The sequence below is a fragment of the Sturnira hondurensis genome, unplaced genomic scaffold (genome assembly GCF_014824575.4).
Source record: "Sturnira hondurensis isolate 20B ecotype Veracruz unplaced genomic scaffold, ASM1482457v3 Scaffold0006413, whole genome shotgun sequence".
Classification (NCBI taxonomy): domain Eukaryota; kingdom Metazoa; phylum Chordata; class Mammalia; order Chiroptera; family Phyllostomidae; genus Sturnira; species Sturnira hondurensis.
In genome coordinates, this window is record NW_028079044.1 from 49971020 (window position 1) to 49990022 (window position 19003).

Sequence of the window (19003 nt, forward strand, 5' to 3'; positions counted from 1 at the left end):
CATGGGCGATCCTATAGCCTCTTCCCCTCGCTGATCGAGAACCTCCCCTCCAGCCTGGGAAACGTGGCCCCCGCTGTCCCCCAGACCCCCTTTGGAGGACAGCAGCAGATCTGGGTGTAGTGCAGTCAGAGGTTAGTCCGTGCCCACGGCCCCGCCCCGGGCACCAGCCACGTTGGCTGGCACAGGGCTCAGGCACAGTCCTTTGGCCTGTAGCCTCACACACCCCCCTCATTTTCCCAGTTCCTTCAGTGAGGCTGTGTTTATATGGTTTTACTATAATTAATGCGGTTTGTCACGTCAACATCCCATCCTAGGATGCCTCAGTCTCCTCGATAACATGTGTTTGGTAGGCGTACATTGAAGTCCACACTTGGTGCTATGCGGTTCTGTGGGTTTTGACGGACGCACTGTGTCATTAAGCCACCATTCACTGACACACCGGGTGGCTCCGTCATCCGGAAGTGGTCCTGCTGCCTCCCCTGTTGGGCCCTCCTCCTCCCTGGAACCTGTGCCCACCACTCATTTTCATTTTCCATATCTCTTCTTTCTTTCTTCTGTTTGTCCTGTGATTGGAATTCCACAGTGTGTAGGCTTCTCAGACCAACTTCTTCTACTTAGAAACCTGAATTTCCATTCAGTTCTAATTTTTCATTAACTGTTAGCTCATTTTACTTCATTGCTGAATGATATTTCATCGTATGGATGCGCCCACTTGCTTGTCCGTGCACCTGTGGACGGGCGTCTTGGTTGTCATAGCTCCTGGGAATAAAACTGCTACACAGTTCACGTGCAGGTCGTGTGGGGAGGTAAGTTTTCAGATCGGTTGGTGAAATGCCTGGGAACGCGGTTGCCGTATTGTATGACCAGATAGTAATTATCTCCGTAGTTTCAAAGGCGGCTTTACAAGTTTGCATGCGTACTGACAGTGGAGAAGAGTACCTTGTCTCCACATTCTCACTCTCAATGGGTACATTCAGTTACTTTTGATTTTAGCCATTCTAACAGGTATACGGTTTAATTTGCAATTCCCTAATGACAAATCGTATCGAGCATCTTTCCATTTGGTTATTCATTAATCTGTCTTCTTCAGTGAGCTGTCTGTTCAAGTTTTTCACCCAGTTTTAATTGGGTTGTTTATTTTCTTATTGTTGAGTTTTAAAAGCTCCTGTATTTGGGGTGCACGTCCTTAAACAGATATGTGTTTAGCAAAAATTCCCGCCCTTTCTGTGGTGTGTCTTTTCATCTCTAGCAGTGCCCTTCTCAGACTAGGAGAATTCCGTTTCAGTAAAGACCACCTTACTAATCTTTATGTCACGGACCATGCTTTTCTAATGGTATGTAGCACTCACCATCATCAAATCAAGGTCACGCTGATTTTTCTTAGGTTTCCCCACAAGTTTGCTATGGGACATGTAGGTCTAAAGCCATGTCGAGTTGATTTTTGTGAAAGATGGAACTTGTGTGTCCAGGTTCTCCCCCCGCCCCCACACCCTGGTCTCTCTCTCTTGCACGCACATGTGCATATGGACATCTGTTTGTTCCAGTGCCTTGTGTTGAAAAGACTTTCATTTCCACATCGTGTGGCTCTGCTCCTTGGTCAGTGACCCCTGGACCGCACTTCCGTGGATCAGGATCTGGGCCGTCTCCTTCCTCCCATTGGTCTGTGTGTCTGATCTTTTCGCTAGTCCTCCCTGACTTGATCACGGTGCTTTAAAGGAAGTCTCAGTCAGGTACTGTGAGTCCTCGCTCCCGGCGCCGTCTCCTCTGAGACTCCTGTTTACCTGTCCATGTGCACCTTATGTTTGCCTGTCTACAAAACAGCATGCCGGGACTCAGGCTGGGACTGCGTTGAACCTGTAGATCAAATTGGGAAGAATTGGCAACTGAGCAACATTGCCTCTCAGAACCATGAGCTTGTAATTTTTCTCCTTTAGTTGCTTTCATCAGAGTTTTGTACTTTTCTACAGAGTCTCTGTACATATTTTCTTCAGATGTTTTTGTACCAAAAACATCTCATTTCTTCTGTTGCATCAGTCACTGTGGTTCTGCGTGTGGCTTGAAAGGGCTCTCTGTGTCCTAGGGCGATTTTCGGTTCCCGGTGGAATCGAGAGCTGCTCTGATGCCCCCGCGTTTGCTGTTGCCGGAAGAGCTGCCTCGTGACTCGGCTTCCTCCTGGCGGTCGCCTGCTTCTTCTCCTGCTTCAGTTTTCACCCTTCTACCGTGGATTTGCCTGAGCCGTAAATGCCTGTGAGCAACAGAATGTCCGAGAAGATGGTGAATAATGAATGCCCTCTTGTCCCTCTCGCTTGTAGGGGAAGGGGAGTCGTCACAGCCCGGCCGGTCGGGGCAGGTGGACCACGAGGGACGCCAGCTTCCCGGGGGGTCCTGGCCACCCGAGGACCAGTGAGCCGGGGAAGAGGACTTCTTACACCCAGAGCAAGAGGAGTCCCCCCAACCGGGTACCGACCTCCACCGCCACCCCCGACACAAGAGACCTATGGAGACTATGTAAGTGGCAGTATCAGGCATCGGCTTTGATATCTGAAGGGCCCAGTCTGTGTATACCGTTGATGTTGTAACCCAGTATCCTCTCTCGCTTGTGTTCACTCTTCAGTACTGCACCTTAGTTTATTTAGCAGTATTCATGGGGTGCTACATAAGTACTTGGTACTAGAGGTACGACGCCCGAACAAGAAATAACCTCTTCCATTTATTAGCTGAATTTGGGCGGGCGGTTTGGGGTCAAGACGGGCGTCAAGAAGACCTGCTGCCAGGCTCTTACAGGACTCCAGTGTAACGTTCTCTCCTGTCCACTCCAGGTGGCCTTTCAGTCGTGTAAAACTAATTGGCTTCATGGAGCAGGCTGTTCGTACCCTGAAGTGTTTCCTCTTAAGCTCTGCTGCTGAATGTGGATTCTTAGTGGAAAATCTTCTCAGTGAGGAAACAGAAGTTCACAGTGTTTTAAATTAATGCAAATCAGTTTTTCTGTAGCATTCAGTAATTCTTTGATGTGGTTCATAGACTTACTTAACATGAGAGGAAGACAGTGTAACCCTGAAAACTGGGGTTGGGGGAGAGGGGTTCATTCACAAGACCAACCCCCCTGGATTCCTACTGTACCTCCTAGTTTACATGCGGGAAGGACATCAGCAGGGGACGGATGTTTCGTGTCCGTGAACAGTGTTAGAGAGAGACTGCGTGGCTGCCATCGAAAATGGCAAGCGGTGGCCATTTTCGGGATGAGATGCGAGACCCCCAGCAGGTTTCATGCTTTGCTTTGTATTTGTTTTCATTGAATTTATTTGGGTGACTTTGGTTAATAAAATCATATAGGCTTTAGGTATACGTTTCTATGACACATGGTCTGTACACTGTCTTGTAATCTCCCCAAGTCAGGGCTCCGTCCATCACCATTTGTCTCTGCTTTACCCCCTTCTACCCCCTTCCACCCCCTTCCTCCGTCCCTCCTCTCCTCTGGTTGTCACCATGCTGTTTTCTGTGTCTATGCGGGTTTTTTTCTTTTTTCTTTTTTTTTAAGATTTTATTTTTTGAAAAATTTACTTATCTTTAGAGGGGAAGGGAAGGAGAGAGGGAGGGAAATATACATTGATATTTATGGTTGCCTCTTATGCATCTCCTGCTGGGAACTGGCCTGCAACCCAGGCATGTGCCCTGACTGGGAATCAAACCACGATCGTCTGGTTTGCAGGCCCGTGCTCAATCCACTGAGCTACACCAGCCAGGGCATATGGTTTTTTTTCCTTAATCCCTTCACCCTTTTCACCCAGCCTCCTAGCCCGCTCCCATCTGACAGTTGTAAGTATGTTCTCTCTGTCTGTGAGTTTCTTTCTATTTTGTTTGTTAGTTTATTTTGTTCATTAGATTCCACAAAATGAGTGAAATCATATGCTATTTCTCCTCTGACCAGCTGACTTCACTTAGCACAATGCTCTCTGGGTCCATCCATGCTGTCACAAAGGGTGAGATTTCCTCCTTTTTTTTTTTTTTTTTTTTTTTTTTTTTTTACAGCTGAGTAGTGATCTGTGGTGTAGCTGTTTCATCGCCATTTTATGCTCCTTTGTTGGTGGGCACGTGGGCTGCTCCCAGACCTTGGCGATCACATCATCACGCATCTCTCTGACATAATGCTCTGAAACTAGAAACCAATCACAAGGGGAAAAAAAGGGAAAACCACAAAATCGAGGAGGCTAAATAACACGTTACTAAATGAATGGGTTAACAACAAGATCCAGGAAGAAATCAAAAGAGACCTTGAAACAAGTGAAAGTGAGGACACAACAACCCCAAATCTGTGGGATGCGGGGAAAGCAGCCCCTAGAGGGAAATTCATAGCATCACAGGCCTACCTCAAGAAACAGGAAAAATCACGAATAGACCATCTAACTTGACACTTAAAAGAACTTGCAAAAGAACAAACAAAGCCCAAAGTGGGTAGAAGGAAGGAAATAAAGATCAGAGCAGAAATAAATGAAAGACTCTAAAAAAACCATACGAAAGGTCAGTGAAACCAAGACCTGGTTCTTTAACAAGATAAACAAGATGGACCTTTAACCAGACTCATCAAGAAAAAAATAGAGGGGACCCAAATAAATAAAATCAAACAGGAAAGAGAACTGCCACCAAAGAAGTGCAGAGGGTTGTAAGAAAGTTCTGTGGACAGCTGTATGCCAGCACACTGGACATGTGTGAAATGGACAAATCCCTAGAATTCACAGAATTTTTCCTAGAAAATTCCATGCAGTTTTCCAAAACTGAATCAAGAAGAATCAGAGAATCTGAATAGGCAGATTACAACTAGTGAAATTGAAGCAGTGACCAAAAACTCCCCAGCAGACTGATGTGCTGGACTGGACGGCTCCACAGGCGCATTTTATTCAATGAGGAACATTCAATGAGGAACTGACTCCTCAAACTACAGTTACACCTCGGTACTCAGCTTCAGAACTCGTCAGACCCTGTGCTCGTCACATTTGGGTGAGAAAAAAACCTTCGGGACTCATTGCACTTGCTAGAGCTTGTGCATGTCGCGGTGCCGGCCCCGGAGAGGAGATGCCTCATCATGAGTACTGGGTGCTTCTGGCCCTCGTCATGAGTTCCAGAACTGGTTAACAACGAGGGCTGAGGCACCACTACATCCCAAACATGTTTTGCTTTAACGGAGGTCTCTTGCTAGGTGCTTAGCGCCTCTGCGCAGACATCCCCGGGCCACAGGAAGCCACTCCAGCTTCACCTGCAGCCACTGGGGAGACCAGGGTCTTCGTCCTGGACACACTGAACTATTTCTGGTTCCCTGAATGTGCCGTATCCTCTCAGGCTTCCAGACCTCGGCTCAAGCTGCTTTCTCTGCACCTGCCCATCTCCCGGATGTCCTTCTAGACTCTGGTCACCTTTTCTGGGGAAGTTCAGGGGGGCTGGCCTGTTGACCGTGGTCCCTGCTTGTCTCTCTCCTTCCTGTTGCCTAGACTGAGCTCCAGAAGGACAGGCGTGGGTAGCTGCTCATTTTTTTTGAGGGGACACCTGGTTGGATTGGGCGCATAGCTTTTACTTCTTCATTCTCAGCAGCGACAGGTTGCACACTGGGAGCTCGGCGAATTGTATTCAACAAACACATCTCACAGTTCACAGCTTCGCCAGTTTGCCGTGCAGTCAGGAGGATGTGGCGTCTGTATCTTCGCCCGTCTTCCTCGCGGTTGGACTTACTGCTCTTTACTGCTATTGCTACGAAGCTCACAGTGGTAACCGTGCCTCGAGTTCTGCCACGCACGCCGGTGTCCTCACACTGGCAGCACCGGAGGGGAAGGGAGGTCTAGTCCAATTCCTTCCGGCGGGCTGGCGTCTCTCTTCCCACCCCATCCTACTTCAGGGTCTCTTCTCTTTGGGTTAACGATGAAGGGGAAAAACACAAACGTTGACCAAACTGTTTGGATTTTAGATCGAGTGGATACATGACAAGACACCCCATTCAGAAAGCCTAGGATCCTGAACCTCAGAAGGTGTGTGCATTCATGGGGCACGTGGGAACGTTGAAGTGGGTCTTTGTAGACTGAACCGAAGTGAGGATTCCATTGAGCTGAAGTTGCCCGTAGGTTAGAACGTGGGCTCCGTGAGAGCAGGAGCCACTCCGCCATTCCCCTTGGTGTTCTCGGAACCCAGCACACGGTCCGGCACGTGGGAGGTCGGTCATAAATGTTCGCTGACTGAATGAATGAATGGTTCCAATGGGGGCCCCCCAAAAGGGGGAACTATCTTTTAGGGGACGGGCCCCCTGCAGTTTAGGCTTCTCCTGCGAGGTGGGTGTTCTAGGAACCATCTGCACCAGTGCACCTGCTGCTGGTGGCGCGAGAGGCTGTTTGGCTTCAGTGAACTTTTTTAAAGACTCTCAGCGTGTTCTCCCATTTCACCGACCGTGCACCTGCCCACACCGTGCTGAGTGTTCAGCAGGTTTTCACCGAAGACGACGTGGCCTCCCGCTGTGCCCTGCCCTCCCTGTTTCTCAGTCGTGTGCTCAGCAGCTCGTCTTCTGTTTCCCTGATGAAAAAAGGCCTCAAAGGAAAACGTTTTGCCAGTGTGGGGGAGGTGAAACAAAAAATGGCAAAAGCACTGAAAGGCACCAAACTTGACAAGTTCAGAAACCATTTTGAGCAGTGAAAAACCGTCTCAAGTACTTTGAAGGTGACTGAAGTTTGAACGTGTCAGATAAATACAGAATTTTTAATAAATTCCATTTGGGGGGCTTCCCCCCTTGTATTCTTAAGGCTGCGTTTTAAAACTTGCTGCCTGTGGAGACTCACGTCAGTGCTTCTCCAGTGGCTTTTCGTTTTACCCACATTGAAGTGTGTGTGTAACTCAGTTATCAACATGTACCTGTGTGCCCGGCGGCCGTCAGTGACTCTACATCTGTGTCCCAGCTTACTGTTCCCCTGGAAACTCCCAGAGACAAGCACCGTGCCCGTTAATTAATCTCTAGCTGCTCCCCTAGTTCCTGGCACATGGTAAGTGCTTCAGTGAGTGTTGACTGGACTAGACCACAGAGACCTGGGACGTTTTCCGGATGACGGTTGCCCTGCGTCTGTTCCAAGTCTGCGCTGGAACCATCTGGTGGGGAGAAGAGGGTAGTTGGACTCACGCAGCGGCAGGCTGGTTCAGAGATGCAAGACTGATGCCACGGAAAGCCTGAGGGGAGCCCGGGAACATTTGTAAAGCTCGCCTTGGCGTGAGGGTGAACTTTCAAGGAGACACACTGCTCGATGGGAAACCACTCCCACAAGACACTCTCCTGCGTGAGATGTCACGCTGTCCCCTGGGCCACTCAGTGAGATGGCCTGATTGTTGGGAGATCAGTGTCTTGCCCAGAGTCACCTGGGCATTGTGGAAGGAGCAGATGGGGGGTTCCGAGTTCAGGGCCTGTATTCTGTCTTGAACAACCAGAGCTTTATTGATAATAAAACAATGACCAAGATATGAAGAAAGAAAAGCAGCGCTTTGCCCGCTGAGGAGTTCAGACCTCACCTTCGGAGAAAGTGCCACAGGTGGTGTCTGCACTGGGCAGGCTGGGACAGGTCCACAGGGGCTCAGTGACGGGTCCTCTGAGGTCCCCAGCGGTTGAGCGGTTTGCTGGTTTTGGGCTGCCCTGCGTCGGTCAGTGGGAATTGAGAACAGTTAGAATAAATAAATAAATAAATAAAAAAGAGAGAACAGTTAGGAAGAATGGGATGGGGTTAAGATTTTAAAAATATAATAAGAGCACTAGAATTACAAATATTTACAAAAGTAAAAGCAGCATTTTTACTATTGAAGAATTTCAGAGTGTCCCTGTTTTCCAGAAAGACTTGCCATTTTGGGGGAAGTTGCACATGCAGCTTTTAAAGAGCTCCTTCAAACTCATTCACGGTGACAATGGTCCGATTTCTGTGGAGGCTGCTCGCCCTGCACCGCAGCTTTCCTCTCTCGTTTAGTACCTGAGGCACTGTTTCCGGAATGGAGAAGAAGTCCTACCAGTTGCTTATTTAAACAGAAACGAGATAAATCCTATTCTTCCAAATCCTGCTCTTTTGAGAAAGTGTGTATTTCACTCAAATTACTCAGTATTCTCAGATGCCGTGTACTCAAGTGGAAGTATCCCAGTGTCGTCTTAGGAGCAAGAGAAAAGTTAGGGGCCTCTGTTGATATCATTTTTAGTAAACAGTTACGGTATGTCCATTCCAATCATGTGCTTTATTATGAGCCCACGTGCCAAAGCCTGACCATTCCAAGGTGTTTCCTTGTCAAAACGTGCCTCTTAAAACGTGACTGATCGTCCTCAGGGTGAGCTGGGAAGGTAAAATGTGGCCATTTATATGCCCACCTGAGCCAGCTGTTCTTCGTCAGAGCCCCTCGCACAGAAGAGTCCCCGGGTGTGTGTCGCCGAGAAGGACATCTGCTGGCAAAGGGCTCTGCTGGGCTCCGAGAGGGTGGTGGTGATGGTGGCGCCCACAGCAGCCCTCGGAGTGGACAGGGCTGACCGCTGGTGAGGCCGTGCCGCGCTCTCTGGGCCCCTGTCTTCTCAGAGTGACCCTAAAAAAACACAACAGTTCAGCATGATTAGCTTTTTTCCCAAAAAGACAACAGTGGTGTTTTCCACCCTTTGAGTATAAATCTGGACCTTCTGCTCCATTTGTAATTTAGTGTAATTAGACATGATTACAGTGACGTCTTGCCTCTTTTCAGAGTAAGAAACACCTCTTTCTCGCCGTGGTGCTGAGTCGTTACTGTGTGGACAGATAATTGAGTAACTGGCAGGTAATCGATGGGACGTGGAACCAGTCCCCGAGAGCACCTGACCGATTCAGAATGCCGGGCGACCGACTGCACTGGAAGGCCTGTTCAGTGCTGCCTGTTCTCGTGCCTGAGCCCTCACTAGCTTTAAATCTGTGTCTGTTTTATTCCTGTCACCTAACATGCAGTCGTCTTTCAGTGGTTTAGGTGGATAGACGGACCGATGGACAGGCGTGTAGGTGCTGGCCGTAGCCCGCCCAGTCGCACCTGTACTCCTGGTCTCGCCCCGCCCCGCTTCCTTCCCTTAAACGATGTGTCATTCGTGCCGCTCCCAGCGGGCTGCCCTGTGCCCGAATCTGGTGATGCTTCTTCCCCGCCCCAGCCCCAGAGCGTCAGGGCCAGTGTGGACTTGCAGGAGGGCCTCAGCCCATTCAAGGTGAAGTTGAGGTTCCTCTAAGTGACCTGGGAAGGTCCTCATGACTGTCCCTCTTGATCCCCCCTCCCATCCTTCCTCATTCCATCAGGACCTGCTGCTGCTCTGAACACACCCTTGCACAGGACGGCCTCACGGATTCTGCCATTCCACACGTCACGCACACTGAGAAACACTGAGCAAAAGAATGTCGAGTACCTTACCCATGTGAGCTACTGAGAAGGTGACAGATATGAAGGGCAGTGCTGTTGAGGAAAGGTCACGTGACTCCGAGAGGCATGGTCCTTGGTTTCCAATCCCACTTCCTGTCATTGTCACCATCCATTTCCTGTTATGTAAATTATTTAACCTTTTGGGGCTTGGGTTTCTGAGTGAGCAAGGGGAGAGGGTGGTGCAGCTCAGGCCACAGGGCAGGACCTGCCCCTGACAGGACACCCTCCCACCTCCAGGTGTGTCACTCACTCTCACTCACTCCCGCAGACCTGCACCGTGTAGATACAGCTCACCTTGCATGCACAGGTCGGTGGGCTGGACCGGTGCTATCCTGGCCTCTCCTCCAAGGGGCAGACTCTGTCATGGGCTCAGGGTTTTCTGAGACTCAGTTTGCACCATCACCCTGAAGAGAAGCTAATTTCATCAAACAGGAGTCTTGATATCAAAAAGTCACAGAGAGCAAACAAAACATTTTAACGTGAAGAAACAAGCTACAGGGGAGTGGGCGTGAGTCTTTTGAGTTCAAAAACAAAAGTTTTGAAATATGTTTTCAAAATGAGATTCTTTTAAAAATGCAGCTTGCCATTCAAGATGTGTAAAGCAGAATTACCTTAGAAATCTAATCATATTATTTTCCGACTCGTTTAGCTGTGACTGCATCAGCCACTCTCAGAGCGACGTGTGCTGAGCACTGATACGTAGTACCCCGGGGTCTCGCAGCACGGTGTGGCCACTCGGAGCGTCTGAGGCTGAGCCCGCGGCTTGACCGCCTGCAACCATGGGCACAGCCGAACCTTCTAGGCAAGGTCACACAGGCTGTTCAGACCGGGACAGCACTTCCAGCCGCGGCCTCAGGTGGCTTTCTGTTCAAGGGCGTTTCCGTACAACACTGATGAGAGCAAAAGGGTTGATTCCCATCTGGGACCACCGCCTGCCTGGAGTCCGCACGTTCCCCCCATGTCTGCAGGGTTTTCTCTGGGCTCTCCGATGTCCCTTCTGTGTCCCAGAGATGTGCACGTGAGGCGGATGGTGTCTAAGTATTCCCCGTCTGAGTTTGTGCGTGTGTGCATGAGTGCTTGTGAGTGTGAGTGATGGGTCCTGTAGAGGTTCCTGTTAAAGGCAAGATCATTGCCAGGCAGTGAGAGACAAACACCCTGTGATCGCACATGAGGTTCTAATGACAGGAAGGGTCGGGGGACTTCATGCAGATGGGGGCGTCCTCACGGCGGGACCTCCCAGGGCAGCCACTGTGGGCATGATTTTTGTCGACAGTTAACCAGTCTCTAAATGGCTTCAGGTGTCCCTGTTTTCCGCAGTGAGAAATTAAAACAGAGCAGATTGTGAAGGGTCATTTACGAACATGCGTCTTACGTGTGCACTGAAAAGCCGAGGGACACCTTTTTATCTTAGATAAAAAGACGAAAGCTCCATCGTTTTTTTTTTACAGCCGCTTCACCAGCGCCGGAGAGTCGCATGTCATTTACTTGAAATGCCTGTCAGCAGCTTCACAAGTCAATCTTTCTAAATGCTTGAAAGAGTGACCTATTTTATAAGTGTAAAGCTTGAGGAAATGATTTCAGATTTTAAATTTATGAATAGGGAGGGATTTTTTTCTTCTTTAAACAAAACAACCATGAAAAGAGGTATGCCCCTATGAAGAAAGTAGAGGGCCCTGGAATCGATGTGCTGACCCCACCAGGTGGCCAGTGGCAAGGGCTGTGTGGGGCCTGCTGCGACCCGCGTGCCGCAGCTGCAGGGGAAGGAGCCGTGGCAGGGAGGGCGGCCGGCGAGCCACTGACATCGTCCGCCGTCAGAACGGATTTCCTGCAAGAACCTGCCATGTTGGTTTGGTCATTTTCCTCGAGCATCTGGTCAGCATGCATAGAACTCAGTGCTCATCTGTTAGCCAATCAGCGTCCAGCAGGGAAGGCAGCCATCACCCCTCCCTGTGACTCCTTCTGTGACCCCCCCTCCAGATAGTTTGGTGGTCATTCTCTGTGTTCTGAGTCTGTGTGGATACAGCGCAGGCAGGGAACGTACCTTAGAGCGTGCGAGCGCTCCTCCATTCGGCATCTCCTTTCCCACTGCATTTCGGTTACCGCTGGCGGGCCGCGCCTTTTTACCCATCGTGTACATCAGGCGGGCTATGTGCCCCCTTCTCCCCGTCCTTTGGGGTTTCTGGGTAGATTTTCTTTAACTTTCAACTCACTGATTTCCCTTCTCTCGTTTGTGGGATTTCTGGGTTTGCTTCTTCGTTATTTTATTTTCCTGTATTGCATTTTTGAACAACCTTGTCAAATCCCAACAAATCTGATTCTCTCCCAGAGAGGAACTGAGAGAGGAGAAGGCGTTCTGTGCATAATTGGTGTGGAGGTGTTTTTAGAAACTGGGTTTGGCTGTGGACAGAACTGCAGCTGGTCTTGGCCAGCAGTGTCTTTATCCGAAAACCACAGCAGTTAACACTGGCATTTGTCAGCTGTGGACATGCAGACGTCACCAATTTAAACCATTTTAAGAATTCGTCACATTCTACAAAAGACAAGTGCCTGGGTAGCACTGATGGTTCTGTGACCTAGCAGCATGAGAGTGCCGAAGGGACTAGATCTTTGGATGAAATGAAACTGCCCTTTAATGGGCAAGAACTGCCCCAGGTAGCCACCGCACGTTTTTTTGCTTAATCCTCCCACAACCATTGGGAATAGAAGCTGGGCCGTGGATGCTGATTCCCATTTGGCACGTTTTAAAATAGAGGTCAGGCGATGTCCCCAAAGCCGAGAGCTCTATGAGGCAGCGCCAGGATTTGAACATGGGCCTCAGGCTCCAGAGACCGACATGAAGAAGTGGCGTGAGTCTAGAAGCCACGTGATCCATATTTCTCACAACCACATACACAGCTGGGGGTGTGATTTGATAGTTGAATTAGCAGTGTTTTATTTATGTGATTGTGGGAAACATGCTATTTAGAATTGTTAGCAATATTGTGATTTTTTTGGTCTTTAATTATAAAATAACTTGGTTGCGTGACAGGTTCATGGTCAGTGGTGATAGTCGAACCCCAGCAAAAATCCATTTCTGAACGCTAAATCCGTTTAGCTAATGTATTTTATAAACTGAAAACAGCCATTAGAAAGCTAGATTTAAACAAGCTTTTAACACTGTGTTATAGGTGAAAACTTTTTACGTTCCGAAATGGCCAGGAGCACCCTAGTTAGAATGAGGTCTCATGCAGGGTCATTGTGTCTTTTAAAAGGGCAGAAACCTGAAACATTGCTTTTGAAATTGCTGTCTTTTCTAAATTCTTCTGTCTGTGTAAAATGGGTTTGCCCAGCCTCAGTGTTGCACTTGACTTTACTTGGGGCAGAAATAGAACTGTGTCACGCCGTTTCCTTTCCCCGGGAAACCTCTTCTTCCCAGAGTGGGCGGTCCTCGCTGTCTGGCCGTCTGTCGGCCGGCACGTGCAGGTCCCGGGCGGCGGACTGGAGCCTCTGCCTGCGTTTGCACACACGCCCCCTGCCGAGTCCTCCGACTACTGGCTGCCCTGCCAGGTGCACCCCACGTAGGTGTTTTCTGTGTCGGAGACAAAAACTCAGAGGTGTAGCTGGGTGAATGAGCGAGCCTTTTTGGATGAGGCCAGGGTGCATATTAATCTACCTTCATTTCTTATCCATGTTTGTTCCCTGTTTTAATAATGTTGCTCCTGCTCCCAGGAACAGAATGCCGTATTTTAAAGGGGCATTGCTTGTTGAGGACAGGGGACATGAGAATGACGGGTGGTGTGTGGCCAGAGAGTTCGGGGGAGGGCTCATCAAACGTACAACACTTTAGTAAGTACTGCACTTTATTGCACAATAGCTCCTTGATTTGCATTCATCTCAGAGAAGCTCTGGCTCTGTTTCCTGCTACTCGTGTTTTAACTAGTTGTTTTCTTCCTGCCTTCGTTCATTCATTCATTCATTCATTCATCCCTCAGACACGACTGCATGCCTCCTGTATGTGCCAGACGTCATGGGTGCAGGGGACAAGGCCTGGTCCTGCCCCTTCCTGGCTAGGTGGACCAGTGGGAGGGAGAGCAGGCCAGGAACTTACGGCAGGCACTGTGTTTGCCACTTACCAGTGATCATAGAAGCACCAGGCTGCAGGTGATGATTCTGGTGAAAGACCTAAAAGGCGACATCAGAGGGCACAGCTCGTGCAGAGCGGTGACAGCAGAGATAGGCTGCTTCAGGGCCCTTAACACGTGCCGACGGGTGCGAGGCACGGTCTCTGGGCAGGCTGCAAAGGGCGGGACTCTGGGGGATCCTTAAGGAAGGAGTCCTTCCCCCTGCTGGAACCAGAGGGAGGAGTGGAGACAGACCTGCAAGGAGGGAGGCAGCAAGCTCACACCTGCGCTGGGGTGGAAGTTCTGCAGGAAGGCTTGGAGCGGGAACCAGCGGTGGGGTGGAGTTGGGAGGTCACACCAGTCAGGAGGAGAACTTCCGAGGGGCGTCATGCAGTGCGTGGGGAATGCAGAGCCAGGCGTGGCTGTGACGGAGACTTGGGGAATAAATGGCAGAGACGGGCTGGCCGGGTGGGATGGCTGCTGCTGGTGGAGCAGGAGGCATGGACTGTAGCCAGAGGTGTCTTCACGCCTTGCTAGGGGGCGTGCCTCCGCCCTGCCCTGCTCACAGGTGCGAGCCCTGCTGTACCCCTGTGGGAGGCCGGACATCCCTGCAGAGCCTTGTGACAACACAGGGGGCGCTGTGGAGCTCCTGCCAGAGGCAGCTCAGGTGGGTGCGCAGAACCAACAGGGTGTGCTGCCCTGGCCCTCACTCGGAGGAATGGCTGTGTGAGCTCGCAGACCGGGGAGGCAAACTCCCAGCAGCCGAGGGGACGCAGGTGAGCGGGCGGGCGAGTGGGGGAGCGAGCTTCTGCCCTGGAGGCCGTCTGTCCAGCCACCTGGAGCGCAGTTCCTGCGTGCCACATACAGGCGCTGCCCAGACTCTGTGTGACCAGGCAAGTGGGACGTGGCACGCGTGGCAGAAAATGAGGTTGGCGTGCAGGCCAGGGCCAGGCCAAAGGGGGGTGTCTTCCTGGAAATGGGACAAACTTCCCAAAGAGTTCAAGCGTAAAGGAAACCAGTCACCATGTCAGCACCTTGGACAGGGACGGAACTCTGCACCCAGGCCCTGGCTGGCTGGGGCAGCTTCCACCTGTGGCCTGGGCTGAGGATTCCACTCAGTGACATGTCCAGTGTCACAAATCCTGCCTTCAGTATCGTTAGAATTCCTGCTGCAGCCACAGAGCCGTCTAGAGAGGAAGTTCATAATGCCCAGTGACATAAATAAGAAAAGTTCCCCGTGGCTGGGAACACGGGGAGAGCGGAGCACTGGGGATCAGGGAGGGGCGCTGACGCTCAGACCCCCATGCTCAGCTGCCTGGGGCTGGGGCTCCTGCCACCTGGGCGCTTTGTCTTCACCGCCTGCCCAGTCCCTGACTGGTCACCCCAACCCCTGCTGTGGTCCTCAGCCACCAACCACGTCTCCTGCCTTGTGGAAATATAGCGGATGATCAAAAAGAGTTTCCTCCGAAAAACTTACACATTTGTTTGCCATCACACTTAGCTTTTCCTCCTCTTCCCCCTCTCTCAGTTGTTTGTGTCCTTCCCTGTGTTTTTCAAGTGTTGCCCATTGAACAAATAACACTCGAGATGGGAGGGGCACACCCGCCCCGGTCAGATCAGCTGTGAAGTCGTCATGAAAGAAATCTTGTGTTTACTCTTTTAAAACCTTTCATGTGAAAATATGGAAGTCAATAATTCGGCAACCTACCCAATTTGAAAATTCAGATAAGTTGTTCTGACTAGCATCTGACAGAATGACTGAATAAGAGGTGAACGGTATCACTGAGAGTTAAATAGTACAGTACTTGACCTTTGTGTTATTTAAGAAAGTTCCAGTCATTTCTAATTTTGAGCCTCTGAATAAGCACAGAAACAGGATTCTTCGCTTGGTGAAGCCATGTTCTTTTCCAGCTGCTAGCCCGTTGATGACGAAGGCACGAGCTCCGCATTTGCCAAAACTGCCCTGTGCAGTGACCATGTGGCATGCCTGGCTCTCCAGGGCCGCCCTCGCTGTCCCCAGACACTGTTACTGCANCTCTTCCCCCTCTCACAGTTGTTTGTGTCCTTCCCTGTGTTTTTCAAGTGTTGCTCATTGAACAAATAACACTCGAGATGGGAGGGGTGCACCCTCCCCAGTCAGATCAGCTGTGAAGTCGTCATGAAAGAAATCTTGTGTTTACTCTTTTAAAACCTCTCATGTGAAAATATGGGAGTCAATAATTCAGCGACCTACCCAATTTGAAAATTCAGATAAGTTGTTCTGACTAGCATCTGACAGAGTGACTGAATAAGAGGTGAACGGTGTCACTGAGAGTTAAATAGTACAGTACTTGACCTTTGTGTTATTTAAGAAAGTTCCAGTCATTTCTAATTTTGAGCCTCTGAATAAGCACAGAAACAGGATTCTTCACTTGGTGAAGCCATGTTCTTTTCCAGCTGCTAGCCCGTTGATGACGAAGGCACGAGCTCCGCATTTGCCAAAACTGCCCTGTGCAGTGACCATGTGGCATGCCTGGCTCTCCAGGGCCGCCCTCGCTGTCCCCAGACACTGTTACTGCAGCTCACAGTGCCACTCGGAGTCCAAACCCACACTGCTCCCCTTGGTCGTTTGAGGTTGGGCCTGGGTTCCTCAGTCTCATCGCCCCTCCCCTCCTGTTTGCATCCGTGGGGCACCCACTGGAGCCATTTGTCTCTGCTGAACAGGGTCCCGTGTGTCTGCACTCCGCTGTTCTGCACCTGCTGCTCGTTCTGCCTAGTCTGTTTCTGATGCATTGTCCCGGCACTCTGCTGTTCTCTGCTCGGGAGGCTAAGGTCCGTCATCGAGGCTGCTGGGACATTTCATTCTCCTTTCCCATCCCCATTGGTCACTTCTGTGGCCCCGGACGCTCCCCTTTGCCACCGCATTGGGTGCAGTCACTCTGCTGCTGCAGTGGCCTGTCATCCCTCCCACTTCCCCTCTTCGGCGTCCCCCTTGGGCTGTGACGTTCTATCCCCCGAGTCCGGCAGGGGCCATGCACAGCCCAGGTGCTCGGTGAAGTGTGTGTTGTTTTATTTTAATGATTACTTCTTTCATTAGGAACAGCTGCTTCTTTCAGTTTATTAATTTGCAAAAATTATTACTGACATTTGCATTGCACTACTTATTTTATAACTGAAATCATTTCAGGGTTTTTTTGGCTTTGTTTTATTTGTGATTTGTCTGCCAGGCTTTTTGTGACCTTGCGTCGGTCATTGGCAGATCGCAGCCACATTAGTAACCACCGTAGTCATGGTGACGAACACGGGGGCTCGTACATGTGCCCCGTCTTCTCGGCTCTCATCCCTCCTCTGCCCCATTGATGAGTCTTCATTTTGTGTCTTGCTCTCTCTTGTGTCCAGAGTGCTGGGCACAGGGCTCTTCAGCAAACACTCGGTTTCTCTTTTGTGGAAAAGCATTCACAAATTCGGGTGATTATGTACAAATTATATAAGCCTTATGCCACAAAGGTAGTACCATTCCTTCGTGTTAATATTTGTTTTTGAAAACATTACCATATACCTTCCTGTTTACATATTCGTGTTTTCCTAGTTCAATGAACTTGAGGTCTAATGTTCAGTAGATACTTCTGAAAAGAAAATAAGGTAATCCCTCTAAAGGTCAGTCACTGGGCTCGTACTCGCTGGTGTGGTGGCTTCTTCATTCGGAGCTGTGTCATTTTTAAATCCAGCAGAGAGCCTGCGTGGGTGATTCTCCAATGATCCACAATATAAGCTGCCTTCATGGAGTTCGTACACACAGCAGGCATTTTGCTGGAACAGACATACAGGTGTCTATACTGTATTTTGCTGTGTAGAATGTGCTCCCATGTGTAATGTGCACGCGTGTTTTGGGCCCAAACTTCCAGGAAAAAAATCTTGTGTTTTAATTTTTAATTAAAATTTTTATTTATATGTAGATACTTGTTTTTTATATTATAAAGGAATTTTAGCATTTATTTTTTCAACATATGGTACAAGAAATTTTATGTACTGGTAACAAATGTACAATATTTACACATTGTAGAAGGTAGATACAGAGTTAGTACTACCCATGTATAATGTGCATCCTTATTTTTCCTTAAAAAAATGTGGGCAAAAAAAGTGTGCATTTTATATGGCAAAATATGGTGAGTTCTCATCTCATCAAGGTGTACAAACCAGGATTCACATTTTACAGGTAAAGGATCAGATTCCAGGTGAATGAGCCCACCCGAAATCGTCGATAGTCAATTACGGAGCCCCATTTAACTCCACATCCTTCCTCTTTCCACATTTCGCTGCTTCAGGAGGTCCGGTGGAAGTGATTAATGCTATCATCAGCATTGGTAATACTTATGTTCTGAGATGGTTCACTGTTAGTTTATTGAATATTAATTAGATACTAATAAATCTCAAGTCACGAAGTAGTTTACTGTCCCCAGAAACGTGGAAGTCAGTGGTAGGACAGGTTCCACATTTGCAACAGATGGAAGTGCCACTGTGTGACCGTCCAGTGTGACCTTACAGAGTGGCTATTTCTCTGGCCTTTTTTGACTCCTATAATACTTTAAAAATAACCAGAGTGTGCTTGTTACCACACCTGCAGAATGTTCTCTGTTCGAAGCCTGTCTGTGGTCGAGCTAGGAGAAAGTCTTTGCTGTTGTTGGGTGTCTTTAAACTGCTGAGTTGTACGAGTTGTTTGTGTGTTAGGGACACTGGAGCATTATCAGATACGCGATTTGCAAGCATCTTCTCCTATCGTATTGGTTGCCTTTTAGCTTTCTTGCTGGTGTACTGTGATGTATAAGTTTTAAATTTAGATGAAGTTCATTTAATCTGTATTTTCTTAGGCAGTTTGTGCTTTTTCTGGCACATCTAAGAAACAAATGACTAATCCAGTGTCACAAAGCTTTGTGCCTATGTTTTCTTCTTAGAGTTTAATGATGTTAGTGGCATCCTTGTACATATGATGCACTTTGTATTATTTCTGTATGTGATAGGAGGTAGCAGTGCAAATTCATTCTTTTCTGTGCATATCCATTCATTACACACCAGTTACTAAAACGATTATCCCACCTACCACCGGATCGCCTTAGTACACGTTAGGCATTTTGCTGGATGATCTTCATATGAATGTGTGTAATTTTTCATTCCTTCCAGATACTTACACAAATGTAAGAGTTTATTCACTCAATTCTGTGTTGTGGATCCGTTTTGACCACTGAGCTTTGAAGTCAGTTTTGAGTTGGGAAGACACATGGTCTGTTCTGGGGAGTTTCCCATGTGTCGCTGAGAACGTTCCAAGTGCAGTTGGAAAGATTCTGTCTTCTTACTCTGATTGGGTAGCCTGTCCTATGCGTGTCTCTTAGTTGGAATTTGGGTAGTATTATTGTCCAGGTCTTCTGTTTCTTTCCTAGTTTTGTTTATTCCTTTGTCATTGAAGGTGTGGCAGTGAGATTCCCAGCGAGTGTGGGTGCGTTGCCTTT

General features: G+C 49.0%; 1 protein-coding gene across 4 annotated transcripts in view; it reads left to right on the forward strand.

Moving 5' to 3' along the window:
• Positions 1 to 19003, forward strand: part of KHDRBS3 (KH RNA binding domain containing, signal transduction associated 3) — a 116038-nt gene that overhangs the window by 68120 nt on the left and 28915 nt on the right. For all 4 annotated transcript variants that reach the window (XR_005066841.1, XM_037048594.1, XM_037048595.1 and 1 more), the window contains one exon: positions 2313 to 2508. Coding sequence is in view for 3 of the 4 variants with exons in the window: in XM_037048594.1 (XP_036904489.1) it covers positions 2313 to 2508 (196 nt within the window). In the remaining variant the exon portion in view is untranslated. The remainder of the gene's footprint in view (positions 1 to 2312; positions 2509 to 19003) is intronic.